This window comes from Heliangelus exortis, chromosome 21 (genome assembly GCF_036169615.1).
Source record: "Heliangelus exortis chromosome 21, bHelExo1.hap1, whole genome shotgun sequence".
Lineage (NCBI taxonomy): Eukaryota > Metazoa > Chordata > Aves > Apodiformes > Trochilidae > Heliangelus > Heliangelus exortis.
In genome coordinates, this window is record NC_092442.1 from 10,977,041 (window position 1) to 10,996,797 (window position 19,757).

The following is a 19,757-nucleotide window of genomic DNA, read 5'->3' on the forward strand; positions in this document are numbered from 1 at the left end:
TACAGTCTCGCACTGCGCTGCAATCAGTCTGCTGGCGAGTACCAGGTACCTTTATGGTCACCTCTTTCAAGTGGGAACTTTAGAAAACCTGTACGAATAGCCTCTGGGTAGCAGTGAAAACAAGTTAAAATATAGAAAGGATGTAAACTCCTTCTGATGCATTGGCAATAATCTTACTGTCTAAAACTTCCTATATTGAAATATTTGCTACTAGGCCTAAATTGCCCAAGCACTTACCCGTGTCTCTAGCACTTCCATCAGACAGGATAATCCCTATGACGTGGGAGTGTGAAGGAACGTGATGTCTAAAGCCAGTATTGCCCCTCTTGTAGTTATGATGGAACTTGTCTGTGCTAGTCAATGAAAAGTATTCTGCTGTAAGAATGTAAATACGTGTATCACATGTGCCAGCTGCAGACAGATTTCCCATCATGCTTACTCTAGTCACGTCTCCAAAACAGAAGTACAGGGTGTTTATCCTTACAGTGCATTTGGTGGAGCAACAGGTGCACACTTGAATTACGGCCCTTCAAGTTGAAGCAAAAACTGAAGACAGTGGCGGTCATGTGACAAATACAAACAGCCCACAAAACTCATACCACTTGTATTAAAACTGTGAGATGAGCAATACCAAGGATTCTGCCAGTTGACAAAGTAGCTATTAGGTACTTACGTTAAAAATACATTTAGAAGTCTTTCCAATGGTTCCCATAGTGTCATAGCAACAGCCTAGCAACACTTCAAACATCCAGATTTCAGCAGTTAACTTAGACATTTGTACGCTTTTGGCATTTGTGGTTTTTTTTTCTTTTTCTGAGACTGATAACAAAGCAGTTGTTTCATTTGTGGTTTCTTAAGTAAACTTCAATAGAAAGGGAGGCTGAACTAAAATCCTATTCCAAAAGCCACTGAACTTACATACTTTTTTACCACCGAAAGTCAGAGCACACAGCATCAGGACTAGAACAAAAATGTTCCAAACAGAAGTTCTGGGTTATTTTCATTGATTTTACTGTGTTGTCTGTCACTTCACTTTATAGAGAAGCAGTAAATCTGAAGAGCATTTGACATCTTTTATTATAAATGGTCATTAATACAGAACCAAAGTAATTTTTATAAATATCTTCAAAAAGCAAAAACGCAGGTTAAAAAACATTCTCTGGCATGAGCAGAGGGCTGAGGCTTTCAGCTATTACTTTCCGGTGAGCCTGTACTTAAGGAAGAAGTAACTTCAAAAAGCTTTTTTTTTTAAAGTATGCCTTTAGTGGTTTTGTTTTTACCATTCCCTCTAAAAACAAATCTCTCTTGATTTATCAGAGAGAAAACCAGAAAGGGTGACACATGACTTTTTTGTCAATTAAATCTGGAATAATCCCACTGTATTATGGTTTTAACACTAATTTAACTAAAAATGGAAGCTAGTACAAAGCATTTCAAAACTCCCACATCTTTCATACTCTTGCGCGTATTTGCTGTCCACCTCAGGATGAGGACTGAGCAAGTGAAGATTTCCTTCATGTCAACACTGGAGAGTTGCTCTCCCCCAGACTTCAGCTCAAAGCACACTTCAGTCTTGCTTTTAGTACAACTGTTGAGAGGATTTTGTAACTTCATAGCTCTCCCCTTGCCTGTAGTTCTAAATCATGAAAACACACAAGCTCATACAAAGAAAAGCCCAGCTGTTGCTGTTCATGATCAAGAAGTGAATCCAGTAGAGGCTTTAGCATGCCTCTAAGCAAATGACTAGATTTGGCCATTACAGACAAATGCTGTTGTGTAGCATGGTGGTTATCTGTCACCCCAGTCAGCAGGTCAGAGGTTATGTTCTCTGTCTGATTTAACGGAACAGAACAATATCTGTTTGATGTGTATGTGTGGTGTATGTATGCTGGACTGGGGAGGTAGGTCTGGCAAAGAGGCAATATAGCCCTAGCCCTAGTATTATAGGTTATTACTTGCTAAATGGAATTTACCTTGACCATTTGCAATCTCTTCTGTGCTATGCTCAACAGAGAAGTGGAATTAAAAGTACCAGAGTAACCTGCCAGTGCACAAAACTGTGTGCTTAGTCTTACAAAGACAGGAGCAGCAAATTAGCTTCCTGTGATCTTTAAACACAATACTAGAAATCCAGCCTACTACTAGCACCAGAATGACTGTATTTTCTCTTCTCTATCCTTTTTGTGTTTTTAATCATCGTATTTTAATGACATGCTGATGTGATCAATGCTTTGGGGCGCTGCTCAGCAACACTTGAGTCAGCCAGCCATGCAGTTGAATATAAGCAAAGTGACAGTCAAAAGCAAGAAGTAAACTGCATTCCACTTGCAAAATGTCATTCTTCCTGTTAGCATACTGTACTTGGTTCTTCTGGCTGGAGAGGTGTCAGTGGTTTTATTCAAAGTGTCGTAGATGATTGTATAGAGACTGGACATAGGTGAAAACACACATGGGATCTGGCTTGTGACCCATCATCATCATGTCATCCACTTCTATCAAACGATCGCAGTGAGCCATTTTCCTGTAGTAATAACAGAACAGATGCGGCATATAACGAGTTAAATCTAAGGCCTGTAATTACTTCAAAGATTCATTTGCTGCTCTGATTTGAGTGTTATTGAGGCATTTAGGAAATCCTGAGGTTTATCAGTCAACATTTCATGTTCACAGACATCTAATGGGATACTCACTCAGCCATGGTGAAAGCCAGCTCAAAGTTCTGCTTGCAATTAGCTGGGTCAAGCTTATTATAATCAAAAGCTTCAGGAAAGAAAGAGTGCACAAGAGCACAGAATGCCATTCCATCATTCCAGCTTGAGGAGAAGTTCTGGAGATCAATGTGCTGTCATAAAGAAAAAAAAACATACATGTTAATGCAGTGCAGGGTAACGAGGAAGAGCAGCTGGTTTTGTTCACTGCAGTCTTCTGTCTTTCTCTCCTATTAAGCAAGGCAACAGAACACAGGCTTTGTTTTCTTCTCCCCTTTGTCTACCATTACATTATTTGTATTCTGAGAAAAAAAATGGTTGCTCAGCAATGAAAGCCTTTTGCCTGAAGGAGTCAGATACAGAGCAGACACACAGTGAGGGTCCCCTGATCCAAAGCCCACTGAAAATACTGGAAAGAATCTTGTCAACATCAGTGAATTCTGAAGCAGGTCCAACATACCAGCTTAGTATCTGCAGAAACTAAGGACGCTGCTTATACCTATGAAGTGTTTCTAGTTGAAGAATAGTTCATCTTGTGGCTGTTAATAAGGCTAGATAAAGACTATGCTGGCTCTGTTTGTTTTTCAGTAAGGCCCAACTCAATGGTTGTTTACATACAATTATTAGGCATTACACCTAACTGAAACCTGATTCACAGAACAAATTGTTACTCTCAGCTGCCACAGTGAAAAGAAACATACTTGGGCTCTTGTCTAGTGCTGCTATCCCATATATAAAATTCAGTCCCCAGCTTTTCTGGTAGTCAACTAATAGTAATTTTCATTAGTTATACATATGTATACTATAATTTAGAGCTCAGCAATAAAAATACACATTTTAAAAAGCATTGGAAAAAATTACATAAAAAAGCGCCTTGAAAATATTTATTTCTCTTGGAAACAGCTTTGGTGATTGCAGTTTAAGGCCAGGTAAAATACTAAAATATTGACTGCTGAATTCTTATAGATATACCAATGTTAACTTATAGAAATCAGCTCACTAGCATAGTGCGATTAAACTTCAGCTGTTTACTACAAATTCACTTGTGCAGTACTAGTAGAGAGTACTTTGGTCTGCTGTGTAGCAAAAGGATCATAGTATCCATGTACTGGCAAAATATAATTCAGATATTGCCATATATATTGAGAATGCAAAAATCACAGGCTGCAAATGAGAAAAAAATGTGTGTGTATACTGAATTCTATAAGCATAAGCCATTAGTTATATATATATCCATTTTATATATATATATGTTTGCATTTATAGATACAAAGCACCTGTCATCATATTGATAAACATTCTTTGGACCCACTCTGACAGCAGAGGTGAGAACAGGAGTCAGACTGCTAATAACTCAGCACTTCCATAAGCAGAAAAAGTAGGCTCTCAGACAAACATTAATACGTTGCTTTGACAGACGTACAGACTCTCATTCTTGCAGTCACTGACTGTCTTGAAGAACTATCCATGCAAACCATGACGTTTGTTGTCAGCACAAAACTTGATGACCTCAAGGATTTTAACTCATTGTCTAGTATGTATTACATTTGCTTTTTCAGTATGCACTTTTTTTTTTGGCAATTCTCCTGAAAAAAGAGAGCTGAAAGTACTAGCATTTCTTTACCTTGTATCCTATGGTTTTTGAACGACACCAGTCTAACAGAATTTGTTTAATGCTGCTAGCGCTGGCAACCCCAAAACTCTGCGACCTCTTCAGCTTTGCTCTGGATTCTCCTTTTCCTCTGGAAAATTAACAGAGACCAGATTAAATTACATTCTAGGAAAACTCAAACCTACTTGTCTGCAACATGTATGCAACCTTGCCCAGGTCAGCCCCTGTCCAGGTGACATTTGAGAAACACATTGAGAAACTTATCTGTTTGGTCCTGCAAGAAAGACTAATTTTCATGAGTTCATCCTCATGAATCCAGGATTCCAGGCACTGTTCTTTCTAAATCATACCCCCATCATGGTTCATAAGGAACATTCCACGCTTTTGGTCCTTAATGAATGGCAGCAGAAGGTCACTGTAATCCCAGTCTGTTATAATGATGGAGAAGGCAGCTTTCACAGCACTCTTTCCTGTAAAAAGGCACCTGCTTCTCAGCTGAACAACTCCAAAGCCGGAGGAGTAGCTGTAGCTGTGAATTTCCAAGGCTCAGTCTGTGAAGTCTGCAAAACTGTAAGTGATCTCCCATTGTCTCTTAGCTTAAAATACTCCCACCCACCTGTCCTCTAGGTAATAATTGACAAATTAGTTTTCCATTAACAAACCCATTGTGGACACAAGGGGTGTGACGTACTTTCCACCATCGTGTTCAAATTTCCCAAAAAGTGCTTTTCTGGCTTGTGTTCCCGTAATCCATGGCAGAGTCTGGGACCGCACCAGTTCTCGTCTTTTTTCCACTTGGCGATGTAGAGCGGGAGGAGAGGAGTGAGAGCTGGGGGTCATGTCACAGGAGCTGTCAATGGCACTGGGGAAAAGTAACGCTAAAAGTATGTAGTTAAACAAAAAAGTGACTCTCTGCAGTGCTAGGAGTCAGCATAAAGGCCCAACTGTTGCCTACTCTAAACCTCCCAAAACAGCCATTTCAAGAGAACCTGAATGTCTGAAAAGCAATTTAAGTAAGAGTCAAAGTTTTATGGACGACAGCACTTAAGTATAGAATAGTGTAAGTTATTTTGTAAATGAGACATAGCTGGACAAGTCACAAATGCTTTATAGCACTAGGTAGAACAATTAGCACCTTAAAAAAAATTATTAAAAAAAAAAAAGTGGTCTCACAGGAGCACTAAATCCCTTTAATTTCTAAACTGGTGTTCCTGGAGGGTAAGTCAAATTTTAAAAAGGGAACTTGAACAGTAATTCAGTAATCACTTTTGAAATTTTTAATTATAGTACACAGAATCCTGTCCTCAGGTCAACGTTGCATCACTGACCACAAGCTGGTAATTTTACCAAGAAATACAGGATTTTATTTTAATTTGTGTTTATTTAAGACATAAACCACTTCCTCAGCATCAATGAAGTAAGGCACACACTAATACATTTGGAAATGCTCCCCATGACAGAGATGGGGAAACTGAGGCAAGAGCAATGACATGTGTCACACATTATTTATGGTACAGATGGAGCTCAGATCTCACAACAGGATGTTCAGTCTATCATGACTCAAATATCAAAGTGCTATGTTGGAACTAAGAGGAAAAGTCATGCCAAATTTGGGATAATTCAAAAGGCAAATGCAAGCTCAAATGAAGATATTTTAATTGTCTGTACTCCCAGTTTTGTTGCTGGGTTGTTTGCATGCTGAAGATGCCTGGATATGCCAGTAGTAATTGTGATACCATGTAATTCTATACTAAGCAACTGCAACTCCCAAGTTAAATCAAGAACGTGTAGTACTCCTCAGCAAGGCATTTATCTACAAACTAAACTGTAGGCTAGCCAAACTAAGGATATTTGATGGCAGTAATTATGCTGGTTTCCAAAAATAAGCCCAAAGTACAAATTTCAACACAGATGAGCATTTTAAAAAGTGTTTTCAGAAGGCCTGACAACTTGCTCTTGACAACTTGACAACTGACCTTTCAGCAGTTTTTGTTCCACAGCTCGCCCCATAGCTCTCAGTTGAGACAGACTTGGTGACGGAAGTGTTATTCTCTATATAAAAGCAGGAAAAATGAAATGCATCAGGGCAGAAACTTCTTTTATCTCCTTTCCTCAGACATTTTCAAACCATCTCCCGATAGATAGCCACACACTGAATTTTACTTACCACAGTGAAAAGCTGCAGGCCTCTAATTTCCAATATAAACTAACAAGCAGGGGAGGGATTTTCCCCAGGGATTCAGCACCTATGCAAAATTGTGGTACTGAGGAGAGGGTAGTGTAAACATACCAGAGAGGGCTGTGAGAGGATGCCTTTGATAAAACTGCAGTGGGAAAGTTGGATTTTTTCAGGCCCTTGTGCAGACCTCAGAGGAGGGCACACTGCCATGGACAGTTCAGTGAAAAGAAAAAATGGTGCCACAGCTCAGCTTGTAGCAGTCATTCTGGCAGACATGAGGAGTCCTGGGAAGTCTGCCATGATTGAGAGCATAATTTAAATTACCTAATTTCCACCAGGAAACATTTTAGTTTGTGAAGTAGAATAGACTCCAAAGGTTGCAAAGATGTCTTAAAACTTTGTATTTTACTCCCCTTCTCCCCTTTTGTTCTACCTTTTGTGCTTCTGCTCTTAGAGATCAGCTCTGGAGCCCAGCTATGCTTTGTGAATGCAGAACAATAGAGTGGCTTGCCTGATTTTAACATGAAAAAGCTAAACTTATTGCATGAGCCAGCACTCATTTATTGAAGGCTCCTATACACAGACTAGCATCTATAGAGGCAATCCAACCTGAGTACTGTCCAAATCACTCTCTGAAAATGCTGAATGGAGGAGCCCAGTGCTTATAGAAGGAATCCAGATGAATTAGACTTATCTGGTAAATGCCAGATGTGACAAATTTGGGACCACAAACAATTGCCAGATACTTGTGCAGATCTCAGAGGTTTTAATCTGAAGAGAGAGGAGTGTGATCCGTATTCTGGATGAGCTACATCTTTGTTAAACTGACACTTGATACCACTGTGAAATGCCAGTAGACAGAAAAGTTTGGTGACATCAATCAGAAGTACTTTCGAATAGAGGTCAACTCATCTATTTTGACTGAAATAAAAATTTTTGTCCTTTGACTTACTCATATGTGAGGGAGACTGTTTACTGCTATTCTACTCAAAGGAATCTGCTTCAACATCCACAGGCTGGCCCACCGCTTTCCAAATGCCATGACCTGGTTACATTCAGTCATAGTTTTCACTTGGTCAGCTAAAAACTTCACTGTTTGAACTGTGTTCTGCCACACTTTTTTTGGCACCTATTGCTTCCACTGCAGAAACTGCTTAAAAGTACACAGGTTCACCACTGTGCAAATAAGGATAAGCACCCCTTGATTTGAACTGAGGACCTGATACAGCAGAACTAGTTTCCATGATACCTGGGAAACTGGATCTGCATGCATTTTTAATATAACCATGTGCCTGCTAATTGGAGATACATGCTCAGATCTGAATCCCCCCAGACATGGAACATGGACTTCCTCTCTATTTGTATTATGTAAGAACACGCTGATGGGAATGCTCACCTCTAGTGGCAGATGAACCTGTTGTTGTCACCACACTTGAATTCCAGGCCCTCACTGAAACACCAGGAAAAAAAAAAAAAAGACAAAGGAAAGCTTTGCTACATTCTTAGCTTTAAGAAGATAAAAATTGAAAGAATAAGGACATGTAGTGATAGGACAAGGGCTAACAGTTTCAAAATCAATGAGAAGATATTTGGATGAGATAACAAATAAGAAATTCTTCAGTGTGAAGGTGGTGAGACACTGGCCCATGCTGCCCAGAGAAACTGTGGATGCCCCATCCCTGGAAGCATTCAAGGCCTGGTTGGATGGGGCTTGGAGCAACCCGGTCTAGTGGAATGTACCCGGGCCCATAGCAGGGGGTTGGGACTACATGACATTTCAAGGTCCCTTCAACCCACACCATTCTGTGATAATCTGCAAATAATCATTGTCTCTTGCTGCCAATTCCATCTGGTCTCTCTCTGTATGTTATGCAAAGTTCATTAGAAGATATTCAGCAAAATAAGAGATCTTATTCAGTAACTGCTAGAAGAAGTGCTAGAAGGCTGCACTACGAACTCAGCTATATTAGGCAGCAAAAATTCTCAGATGTGACATTATAGCCTAAAGCTCCTTTAGGATCTACGGTATTGTAAATCAGTGTCCCATAGAAATGTAGCCATAGAAGTGAGTTTTCATAATTACCAGTCGGTCACAGGGCAATCCCTGCAGTACCAGTTTCTGGGGAGTAAAGATAGGTAATAAAGCTTCAGCAAATAAATTCTTTTTGTCTCTTTTACCTGACTGGTCAGAAGGTTTCACTACCATCGCATTTTTGCTCTTGCTCTGTCCCAGCAGGCCAGCAGGTGCATTACTTGTTCCTGTTGAATAGATGGTCTCTCCTGAATACTTCTCTGAAATCCTTGTTACCGCAGTAACGGGAAGGTGGGGCATCTGTAAGGTGACTGCAGGGGCATGGGCTTCAGGGGAAGAGTCTGACATGTGAAAAGAGGTCGGTTCATGGGAGACTTTTGCCTGATCTAGTGAATTAAAAGAAAGGGAGAGAGGAAGTAAATTTATTTGCAGATTTGTAACAAAGTTACAAACTAATTTCCATGCAACAACTTTATTTTACAAGTGGAATTACTCCACCTAGTCCTCCCTGTGGGACATTGTACCAGTTACAGTACACTGCAGAAACTCTAGTGACACCTGCAGTGATCATACCCATCCTACTTGAATTTTGGCAAGATCAACTTCAGATAATTAGTTCACAAGTATCTTCATTTGGTAAGCTCCTCTTTCTCTGTGCAGCCCCTGACCCCGGTCTCCTGCCATGCGCTAGGAGGTAGTTCATTTGACAGCTTTATGAAATGCTCTGTGCCTAATTTTTCTCTAAAATAGATATAGTAAAGCCTTCCTCCACTGCAGGATGTTGGAAGTGGATAGGTAATTTGCAAAATGCTCTGGGATGCAAGGCTACAATGCCACCTGGAACAGCAGGCCTTATTATCACTAGTACGTCAAGAGACTGTGACACTGATAGAGTATAGATTGTGACACTGTTTTATAAATGTTATGCTCTATGACTGCCAGGATCAGGTATTTTTTCACAAGTAGCGCTGCTTCATTTCATGCCCTGTTCCTACCTGTTGAAGACTGGTGCCCATTTTCAATGATGGAAGAACTAAAAAATCTTCTAAACTCAGGTTTGTGGTGGTCATCCAGGTCTACACTCTGTCAGAACAGACAACAGACAGGACAGCTAAGACAGCTAAATTTCAAATAGCAGCAGCAGTTAGACGAATACCCAGAAACACCTGCCAAAAACAGATCTTTGTGCTAGTGACCCCAGTACAAGAAGGGAACAGTTATCTAACCCTAAGAGGCAACCCTGCAAACAGAGCTCTGGCAACACAGAACTCGGATCGATCTCTACATACTTGTTCTCACAAACCCTATGTACCTAAGAGGGGTGTTCCACTTTTGTTAGATAGAGGTATCACCATCCACCTTGAAGGTGATAAACAGAATATTCTGCACAACAGTGGAGAGATTGATTGAGTTGCATAAAACTCTTAATGCTCTGCAGGGCTTTTTCGCTGTTTAATGCAGAAAAAAATGACATTCTGATCATGCGTTGTAAAAGTATTACATAAAGTATGATCCTTATAATCCATTATAATTTTAAGGCTGTAGATGCCAGAAAGAACTGTACCACATTTACCCCTTAATTCTGCTAAGCCATTGTGTGTCAGATAAAACAAGTAGTCTGTAACTGTAACTGACCCTACAGCTTCAAGAAAAAGCCTTGAACACCATGAGCATATTAGGAAAGCTTTTGCACATGGAGTAATCACTGAAGAGCATTAGAAGCACTTTTCACAGACTCTTTTTTGAAGCAAGGCTGGATGAAAATGGACAGCAGGGAACAATTCTATCTTGGCAGCTTCATCAGGTGCCACAGGTACATCGCTATGAATTAAACAAATCAAACCAAGCAAATACAACAACAACAAAAAAATCTAGGTATGGATCAAGGCAACCTTGGACAGCTACCGTTCCAAAAGACACTTCCAGGGGGTGTAGGAGAATAGTAAGAAAGAAATGTATCTACCAGACTTCCTTTATCAAGTATAGGAGTTGAAATGGTTTAGAATCATATTATGTAATTCCAGGTGACTGCTGATCACTTGATTTTCCTGCCTCTGTACTCCTGGTTATTACATCTCATGCAGTTACTTTCAGGCTCACTAACTGCTGGGGGGGCATCATGTTACTACGGAGATATACCAATGGGTAATGTTACTTAAGCTCTCCTCACATGGTCGTAGCCAGCTATTCCTCTCTACTGCTTTGACGACTGCAAGCAGATTCTCTGCAGTGATCTGTCCAGCATTCTGTCCACATTGTACAGAAACTCTTCTGAAAGTATAAAGCCAGAACACCCTTACAGTATATTTAGTCCTACCTGTTCACAAGAGCATCTTGTGTCCACATTGTACAGAAACTCTTCTGAAAGTATAAAGCCAGAACACCCTTACAGTATATTTAGTCCTACCTGTTCACAAGAGCATCTTGCTTAACTACAAACATTATCGAAAGATCATAACTGATGAAGTCCTTGACAAAATGGAAAAGGTCAGAAGTTGTCCTTTCAGACAATGTCAAGCAGGTAGTAGAGAGACCTCAGTGACTGCAAAGGATGACAAATAGAAACAAAGTGCTCAGCAGGGATAAATCCTCAATTGAGCAGCTATGGCTGCAGGATCCCACTTCCAAATTATTCAAATATACCCTATTTTCCTTTGCAAAAGCAGCTCTCAGAATTTGTCCTGTTTAGAGAGCCACGTTAAATTTTTGCATAAAAACACTACAAAGACTTACCTCCAAATCAGAGTATATAATGGCCATTTAAAATGCTACCTAAATCAGCACTTAGACTGATGTATGTCAAATTTTAAGGACAGCGTTGCAGAGATTGCCTGAAGACTAAAATTAAAAGCAGATTTTTGCCCTTACTTCTGAACCATGCTTGGAACTCTGTGGCTTTTTAGAATTAAATTAACTCAGAAAAAAATCTACCAATATGAGAAAATAAGAGTTCAGACATTGAAGATACTCAGAATCTCCAATACCAAATCTGTAACCTGCAAAAGATAATCTTAACTCTTATCCCAGGTATTTTGCTAGAAATATTGATGGCAACAGAACCCAGCCTTTTGCTTAGATAAATGCTGCATCAACCACACAGTAAAAAGGAACTCAAACAACAAATCTTTTCTGTAGCAAAAAATTCCACATCTTGATTTGCTGCTATTTCCCGGACAGTATTATTTGTTCTTCATATCTCACAGAAGTCTTTACCAAGGCTAGAAATGTCACCGGTTTTATCACAAGTGTTTGTTTATCTGAAAACACATACACATTGTCATTTATAGTACTCTGTGTCAAGTGCCCTGAAACTGCAAGCAACTGAGGGACCAATTCCTTCACTACAGAGAATGTGAGTGACTGGCACAGCAACCAACGCTTGCTCTTTAGCCATTTGAGCAGTCACCTCGAGAGTCTTACCCACAAAATCATGTTTTCACTGCATGCATTTGATGTGTGTAGCTCTAGCTCCAGCTCCCATGGTTCTCAGTACTGAAATTCTTTCTCGGTCAGCTATGCTAACTCGGGAAGTTGTCTAACCTTCCAGGGAAAATTGTTGAGAGGGCACTGATGAACTGTCAGTACTTAAGTGATCCTCTCTGTACCCTCAAAGCAAATTGGGAAGGTTCTGATCAAAACAAAAGCTCATTCTGTGCTTTAACAGAGACTGATACCTTAAGTTGGATACTGTCACAATGTCAATGCAAGATTTTCACAGTAGACACTACAGTGTAGGCAGTGGTGATGAGGCAGCTACTGAGATGGTGAGGGACCAACCCCCTTCCTTATCTCTTCCATGTCACTCAGATTATTTTTGTTCTTTGCAATACAAACAAATGTGGATGGCTCCATGAAACAAAGGAATAGGTCTGAAAGTTGTGTGTATGCTGCTGACTTGTGACATGTGGGGTAAAATGCAGCAGTTGCCATTACTAAGTTGGAAAAACACGTGAGGTAGCAACTTTACCTTTTCCCTTGTCCAGCTATGGGGATACCTATGCCCCCATTCTCAATTGAGTATAAATGAAAAGGGCTGGAATGCAATACAGAGTCTCTGATCAGTCCCATCAACTTACAGTGAATTTAATTATTTCATTTCTGAGCTTTTATTTTCCATTCCCAAAGCCCAGGCAGACCACAGGCCAGCTTTTCATACTCCAACAGTCTTACCAGACATGGCTTAATCAAGGTTACATAAAACAGGCTGCCACCTGTAAAAGACAAGTCTCATGCAGAGCAGTTTTATGTGACTGGTTCATGGTGTAGTTTGGTTGCCACCTCCTTGTGTCAAGGATTGTACAGGAGCTCTCTACTCTTTCCATAGAGCTGGACACATAGAAAAAGTATTACACAAAACATTTCAGTGACAGATGAGTTTCCCACTAATTGGGGTTTCCATGCAAGGAGTTCCAAGGCTCCACTATGCTGCAGAAAGTTTTATCACTGGGAGAAATATGTGTGTTGTGCTAGTTTAGGTCATGGAGACCACAACAGTTTTCATGAGACTCACCTCTCAGGGACAATCTGCAACTGCCTCACAGGGATGCTAAGTCACTATCTTAGGAAAACTTGTTACTGCCTGCTATATTATGACCTGTTCTCCTTTGAGAGCCTTCCAACTGGCAAACCACAGGATTGCTGCCACGAAGATGAATCTAGTCCAGAAAGGGTACACAGATATTCACATAGCAAATGTATATTGGTAGCTGAGGCTGCCTTGGCTTCTCATCTTACTCCTAACCACACTGAACTGACAGGTTGCTACCACTCTAACCAAGATCCCAGTTTCACCAAGCAGTGCCATAATCGGGAACGTTCCCAGGTGGCATTAGGGCCAAGACCATATCTCAGAGCACCTCCTGAAAGCCCATTAACCCTGCACTGCAAAAGAGGAGCCCCGTGTCCCTAAACGCTGTCCCGTACCAGCGCAGACCTGGCAACATCCGTCAAGCGTCCGCTTAAGCACCCTCTCGACCTTCCCTACCGCCGCCAGCACTTACTTGGCTCCGGCCAGCGACGGCTAACTTGGCATTGCTGGCGAACCTGCCGCCGGCCGAACCCTGCCTCGGAGAGCCGGGCCCTGCGACCGAGGCGCTCCCCGCCGCCTCAGCCGCCCACTCCTGCGGCAGCCCCGCCGACCGGCCCAGGGCCTCCACCTGCCGGAAGAGGCGCTCAAGTTGCGCCCGCAGGCGCCGGTTCTCCTGCTTCAGCTCCGAGACGGTGTGTGCCAGGGGACTGGCGAGGCGCAACACCTCCTCCACCTGCCGCCCGACGCCCTCCTTGAACGCCTGGATGTCTACATGAATCTCTCGGACGGCGCCACGCAGCGTATCCTCATAGCGCCCGAGGGCCTCGCAGACGCTCTGTGCCTCCCGCCCGCTCATATCCTCAATCTCGCCGGCCATGGCGACCGCGGCCCGTAAGTTCCGCGGCGTGACCGGGAGGCTGGGGTTCGGCAGCCGCTGGCCGCAGCCGCCCGGCCGTCTGCCCTCCCGCCGCGCCTATGCCCCTTCTGGGGTGCCCCCCGCCTCCCCTAAGCCCGGCCCCCCGCTGCGGCGGGAGAGCCCCTGCAGCCCGCCCGGCGCCCGGCGGGGGGCGCCGCGGGGCACGGGGGCAAGGCAGCGGGAGCGGGGCGAGAGCGGGGGCGCTCCGCTCAGCCCGTGCGGCCTCACGGGCGGAGAGGTAAGTAGTCTAGGGGCGACGGCGGGAGAAGTGGCCGGGGCACGGCGTAGTTCACAGCTGCCTGCAGCCGTGCAGGCCGCAAAAAGCCGGGCGCGGTGGGCTGCGAGCAGGGCCGCGGGAGCCAGGCGGCCCGAAGGAAAGAGGGAAGGGACAGGGGAGAGACAGAGAGTGTGGGGGTGAATGGTCTCTCTATGGTTGCTTGGTTGGTGATGCTGAAGCAAGCGCACCTTATTTCTTTTGGGGGAGCACCGGGGCAAATGGAGAGAATGTTCTCCGGGAGGACAGGCAGAAAGGCACAGGCGTGCGCCGTCAGACACGCCTGATGAAGGCAGTCATTCCCCTTCATACACAAAACGTGTGCACACCCGCCGTGCCCACCTTCACTCGGTTTCCCACTGTGGTCTGTGATTCATTAGTACTAAGCTGCCAGCAGATCCCATGTGTGTGCATGGGATGCAGAGGTGAGATTGCACATATCTCTCAAACCAGCCAGAGCCACCATGGAAAATGCTCTCTGGTTAATTCTTTATTGCCTACTGCAGCACAAGACAATACCTTATGCATAAAGGAAAAGGAAATATGGGAGCTATTTTGAGCAAATTTACACCATCAGAGTTAGCTTGTATACGTTCAGCACTTCATGTCAGGTAGCTACAACTTTTTTTGGTACCATATAAGAACTACCATATTACTGAACCGTTTGCTTCTTTCTCCCAGAAACGCTGCATTCACATGCAAAATAAATTCACTAACACACACATTTATGAGCATGCCTAGACATGCTAGATGTTTGCAAAACGCCACAGAGATAGTTGAACTAGATGACCTGTAAGATCCCTTCCAAGCCAAACCAGTCCCTGCAGGTCTGTGTTAGAACCTCCAGGAGTGAAACAGGATGAAGATGTACACTGTAATTTAAAGTTTTTTGTGTTCAATAATGTTTGTATGTACAAAATTAGGCTCCTCTGTGAACATGTCTCTATGTGTGTATTTGTATGTAGTATATATACCCACTTCATATATTAATATTGCCAGCCACACTGTCAGACACATCCTTCCTGCACCACTCGTCTCCCCTCCTTTGCCTCAGTGCCCCTATATGTAGAATACAGCTAATAACATCCCCGCAGTTAAAGCACCTTCTGTTGACTTGCTCATTATGGTGACCAGCTATTTTAGTCACAGACTATTTTTTACCCCGTGAATTACCGAGCAGTGTCAGGCATAACTGGGAGCTCTAAGTACTCCTATAAAAGAAGTTCTTGTAATGCTGGCACCATTCATAAGGCAGCATGCCATCCTAACCATCAGCTTAACCCATTAGCTCTTGGCACTTTCTCAGGTTTAGGCTTGGAATCTTGATGACTGTGAGTGACCACGAGGATACATGTCCAGCTGTAAGGACGTGACATTTTGCCAGCCAACATTGCTTCTTTTCCATTTCTCTGACAGGTTTCAGGCTACCTCAGTTTAAGCAGCAACCTGCAAGACTGGGGGAGAAACAGGGAGACCATTTCCAATGCCAGCAAGCAGGCAACTTTTCTGTCATCTTTGCTTGGCACCACAAATTGTCACAAGGCTGAAATGACAGTGACAAAAAGTAACAGAGCGCACGTGCAAGGCATGTCTACAGTTATCTGTGCAATCTCATACATCTGCAGAAGGAGCAGCCACTCCCTGATTTGTGCAGGGTATTTCATCTCCTTTGGCTCAGTTTGATCACTGCAAGGACTAGCAGTCTGTTACACTTTGGGATGCCAAGCCCTGTAAAGGGTAACATTTAAGAAACAGCAGTTGCTGCCATGGCTGCAAACTGTTTTCTCAATACTGATCTCAGGTAACACTGAGGCCGGGTCATCCTCTCCTCAGCAAATTGCTATCTGATGGTGTGTCTTGACAGCGTTCCATGGGCAGTTCCAATTCTTTCCAGATCAAGAGTTCTAGTCTTTCATGGCATAAGGCAACCTGATATTTGGGACTAGCTGCAGCTTACACAGGATTGCCAGCTGAGGAGAAGGCCTCAGCAGTGGGACATTTTTTGTCAGCACCTGTCTCAAAGTGCTCTGTTACAGTAGAAGTGGAAAAAATCCATGGTCACTTCACCAAAACCAATTCTTTAATCTCCTCTTTAGCACCTGTTTTGTCATGCACAGCATCTTAAAATGTGGCTTATTATTAGCCATTATTTTCCAGAGCCCTTAGCTTACCGTAACAGTTTGGTGCCAGTGGTCACACCACTGGAAATTTTGAGACTGAGGCAGAGGTGGGCAAAAGGGAGAAGTAACTGAGGCTTGGGGGCTCGGGTGTGGTGTGAGAGTGACCCGGGCCAAGGGTCTCCTAAGCAAATCCCTTGGACAGAGAATAAAAACTTGCTACTGTAGCAGTTGACCCTTTTATTTTTGCATTTGAAAGGTGCAGGGTCACCCAGCGCTATGGGAACGCAGCAGCTCTGTGGTTAGCATCCCATCAGGCTGGGACATCTGTTCAGCCTTCCATGGCTGGGGAGCTGCCTCTGTGGAGCTGCCAAAAGACATGCAAAACTCCACCTAAAATGGCAAGTGCTTTGTCTGAAACCTTGTTCCCTAAATTGCAGTCTGTTTTTGCCATCATTCTAAGAAACAACTGTAGAGTTTCAAGGAATGTGAAGCTACCAGTAATCTACTGCTGGGTATCTCACTATCTCACTCTGCATTCCCCAAGCACTTCATAAACTACTACAGCTTCCATTATAGAATTCTTCAGGGTTCTTTGACAGTCTGTGAGGCCAGGCCTTGATAGTGGCTTTCCTGTCCGATAATGCTGATTGATGAGCTCCTCAAGCATCCTTCACTAAGCGTCCAACGCATTCCATTACTGTGAACCCCATAAAATTCCCAGTGTTTTGATCATGGCCTGACCAGTATGTTGGGTTCTTTCTTCTTGCTGGGGTTCCCTTTTGGGGAGGAAGAATTTGTGGAAGGGGCTGGCGTTGGCTGCTGAGATGGTAAGTGCTGGCACAGTTTGTTTGGTGGGGGTTTTTTTGTGTGTCTGTTTGTGTGGCTTTTTTTGGGTTTTTTTGTTTTTTGTTTTTTTTTTTTTTTAATTGTATGTGGTGGTTTGTTTTGTTGGTGGGTTTTTGGGGCTTTTTCTTGGCAGATCATAACAGAGGAACTTGGTGACTACAGGAACATCTTAGTTATGGTGTTTTGTGGGTTTTTTTGCCAAAGATGAATTCAGATGCCCAATTCTTCTGAAAGGTAAGTTGAGGGATCCAGGCAGGGAAGGGGCTGGGTGGAGGGAAAAGGTTGGGAATTGTAGAGAGGGGTTTTAAAGTTAATGTACAGGGCACGGCTGTCCAGAAAGTCATGTTTGGGAATGGGTTACTCTTCAATATAACGATAGTACGTGCTGGGCAGGGCAGCTCCAGTGTGTTCTTTCCTTCCACCCTCCACGTCCGTCCTTCGCTTCCCCCTCTCTGGGCCTTGTCCATCTTCAGCTCCCCATGCCAGTTTTTCGCCAGTGACACAACCACCACAAGCCCTGCCCTCCTGGTTTGTATCCTCAGTCTATGCTACCTCCTATCCCAACTCCGCGGCGGCACTCGTGCTGGCTTTAGGGTTCTGCGCACGCGCACCCGGGCCTGGTGAAGTCATCAATCCGGGAGCTGGCACCCGAGCCACGTGATGCAGCCGTGCTTCCGGAATTGTGGGGGCGCCGCGCGGTTCCTCTTGGCCGGTGTGGAACCGCCGATGCCAATTCTGCCGCCACTGCCGCTGTTGGCGGAGCCGGCGGGCAGAGCGCGGAACCGCAGCCCGGCGGGCGGGCTTCGCCTTCGGGGCGAGGAGAAGGGCGGAAGCGGCGGGAAGGTAAGAGCGGGGGGGAGCGCGGGGCCGGGGCGAGCCGCTCCCGAGCGCTGCTCCGGGGAAGGCGGGGAGTTCCGGGGCTGGGGGCAGGAGCCCCGTCCGGTCGCCGGCTTCTGCCCGCCGGAGAAACAAAGGCTGAGCCCGGCGGCACCCCCCCACTCCCACCCCTCAGCGTCCCCCGTGGGGAGTGCAGAAGGGCTCCATCCAAACGCAGTCAGGGTCTGGCTGGCTTGCGGGCCGGGAACGGGGGCGGAGTTTTCTTCCGGTGTTGAAAACAGGCTGACAGGTTGATGTCTGGGGACAGCTGGAGCGGTGTGGCTTTGGGCTCGGAAACCGAGGTTCAGTCCTGCATTTTCGTGGGACTTGAACAGGCTCGGCAGCTGGGTTTTGGGCTCAGAAATGGGAGCTGAATCGGCTGGTTTGGGGACTGAAAGCCAGAGCTCCTCGGGATGGTTTTGCGCTGTGGTTTTGCACGGGTTCGTTTTTTGCCTCCTCTTTTCCCAGCGTCACCACCAGCGTTCTGTATTTTTGTCCTGTCTGGCTACCGATTTTATTTTCATCTTCTTTTGACCGTAAGCTGCTGACGTGAAGGAATTCCAGAGCTGTTTTAAAATGAACATGAGTGTCAGCTGGGGAGGCAAAAAGTCTGTTAATGATTGATGGCGAGTAAGGGGCACCGTGTAAAATCTGTGCTGAACTCTTGTGATGGTGCATTTTGGCTCTGAAGTGTATTTCCACATGAAGCTTCTTCCCTCTCAACAGTTCATCTTTTGCTACACAGGTGACCTGAGCCTGAGCTCTTCTTGCCATGTCTTTTCCTGCCCAACTGCTGCACTGGCATCTTGGGAATGAATGTTGCATATGTAATTGTGGAAGTCAAAAGAAAGAGAAGTATAGAAGGTGCTTTACTATATATCTTTTTAATCAAATGGGTTGATGTAAGCTACTTCTGTCAACAAGTTTTCTGGTTTTAAATATTCTCATTCCTAATTTTCCTATTGAAGCACTTGAACCATCAAGATTTATTTCCTTTGCTGGTGTCCAGTGCTTTAACTGTGTCAGCTGCAGGTTTCTAAGACTGACCTGTAAGCGAGACAGTGAGGTTGTGTTTTTTCCATGGATTGCTTCTCTAGCTTTTCTAATATTGTGTAGAGAATCAGAAGATAAGAATTATTTCCAAAGGTGTAGTTTTCTTCTGCAGTGTTTGGAATGCGCTTGCGTTTGAAGGCCCTGTTTGCACAGTTTGGGACACTGGGACATTTCAGAGCTTGCTATTTCAGAGCAGCAAGCCTAACTGTTAATATTATTGACTTTATAAAAATAATCTTGGTATTCAAGCCAACTTTTCCTTTCAGATGTCCTGGTTGCTTAAAGGTTGTTTAAGCGAAGTGGATGACCTTTTGTTGGGCTTCCTGGCTCCTGTGGCAGGGTCAGTGTTGGCCGTGGGGCAGGGAGGCAACTGCAGGAGAGGATGGAGGCTGCTGAGGAAGAGCCCAGTGTAAGGAGGAGAAGGGATGGCCCCCTGCCCCCCCGTCCCCCAAGTTTCAGTGGCTGAGAGCAGGTGGTATGTAACCTCTGCTGTGGCTTCAGGCACCTCTTACCTGACCTGTTGGAGAAAAATCAGTAATGATGTCTTTTCATCTTCTCTGCCTAAAAAAGCATCTGCCTTCCAAATGATGTCACTCTGCTTAGGAGCTTGCCT

General features: G+C 44.1%; 2 protein-coding genes across 10 annotated transcripts in view; one reads left to right on the top strand and one right to left on the bottom strand.

Moving 5' to 3' along the window:
- FBXO39 (F-box protein 39) overlaps nt 1-19,757 on the top strand; it is a 42,048-nt gene that overhangs the window by 12,387 nt on the left and 9,904 nt on the right. For 2 of the 7 annotated variants that reach the window (XM_071765391.1, XM_071765390.1), the window contains 5 exons: nt 15,666-15,904; nt 16,626-16,766; nt 17,139-17,196; nt 17,349-17,449; nt 17,702-19,030. In XM_071765391.1, the coding sequence (XP_071621492.1) occupies nt 15,666-15,904; nt 16,626-16,766; nt 17,139-17,196; nt 17,349-17,423 (513 nt within the window). In that variant the 3' untranslated portion in view covers nt 17,424-17,449; nt 17,702-19,030. Of the gene's footprint in view, nt 1-15,665; nt 15,905-16,625; nt 16,767-17,138; nt 17,197-17,348; nt 17,450-17,701; nt 19,031-19,757 lie in introns of those variants that run through there. The other 5 variants (XR_011730150.1, XR_011730151.1, XR_011730152.1 and 2 more) reach the window with 5 other exon arrangements.
- On the bottom strand, nt 995-14,058 carry SMTNL2 (smoothelin like 2). Of its 3 annotated transcripts, none has more exons than XM_071765396.1 (9): nt 13,532-14,058; nt 9,527-9,614; nt 8,678-8,917; nt 7,896-7,949; nt 6,297-6,372; nt 5,012-5,149; nt 4,333-4,450; nt 2,691-2,842; nt 995-2,521 (listed from the first exon to the last, which is right to left on the bottom strand). In XM_071765396.1, exons 1-9 carry the CDS (start codon nt 13,934-13,936, stop codon nt 2,395-2,397), a joined length of 1,398 nt encoding a protein of 465 aa, XP_071621497.1. In that variant the 5' UTR covers nt 13,937-14,058; the 3' UTR covers nt 995-2,394. The 3 variants fall into 3 exon arrangements, with proteins under 3 accessions (XP_071621497.1, XP_071621496.1, XP_071621498.1); XM_071765395.1 differs by having other exon boundaries at nt 5,012-5,182; nt 13,532-14,057; XM_071765397.1 differs by lacking the exon at nt 6,297-6,372 and having other exon boundaries at nt 5,012-5,198.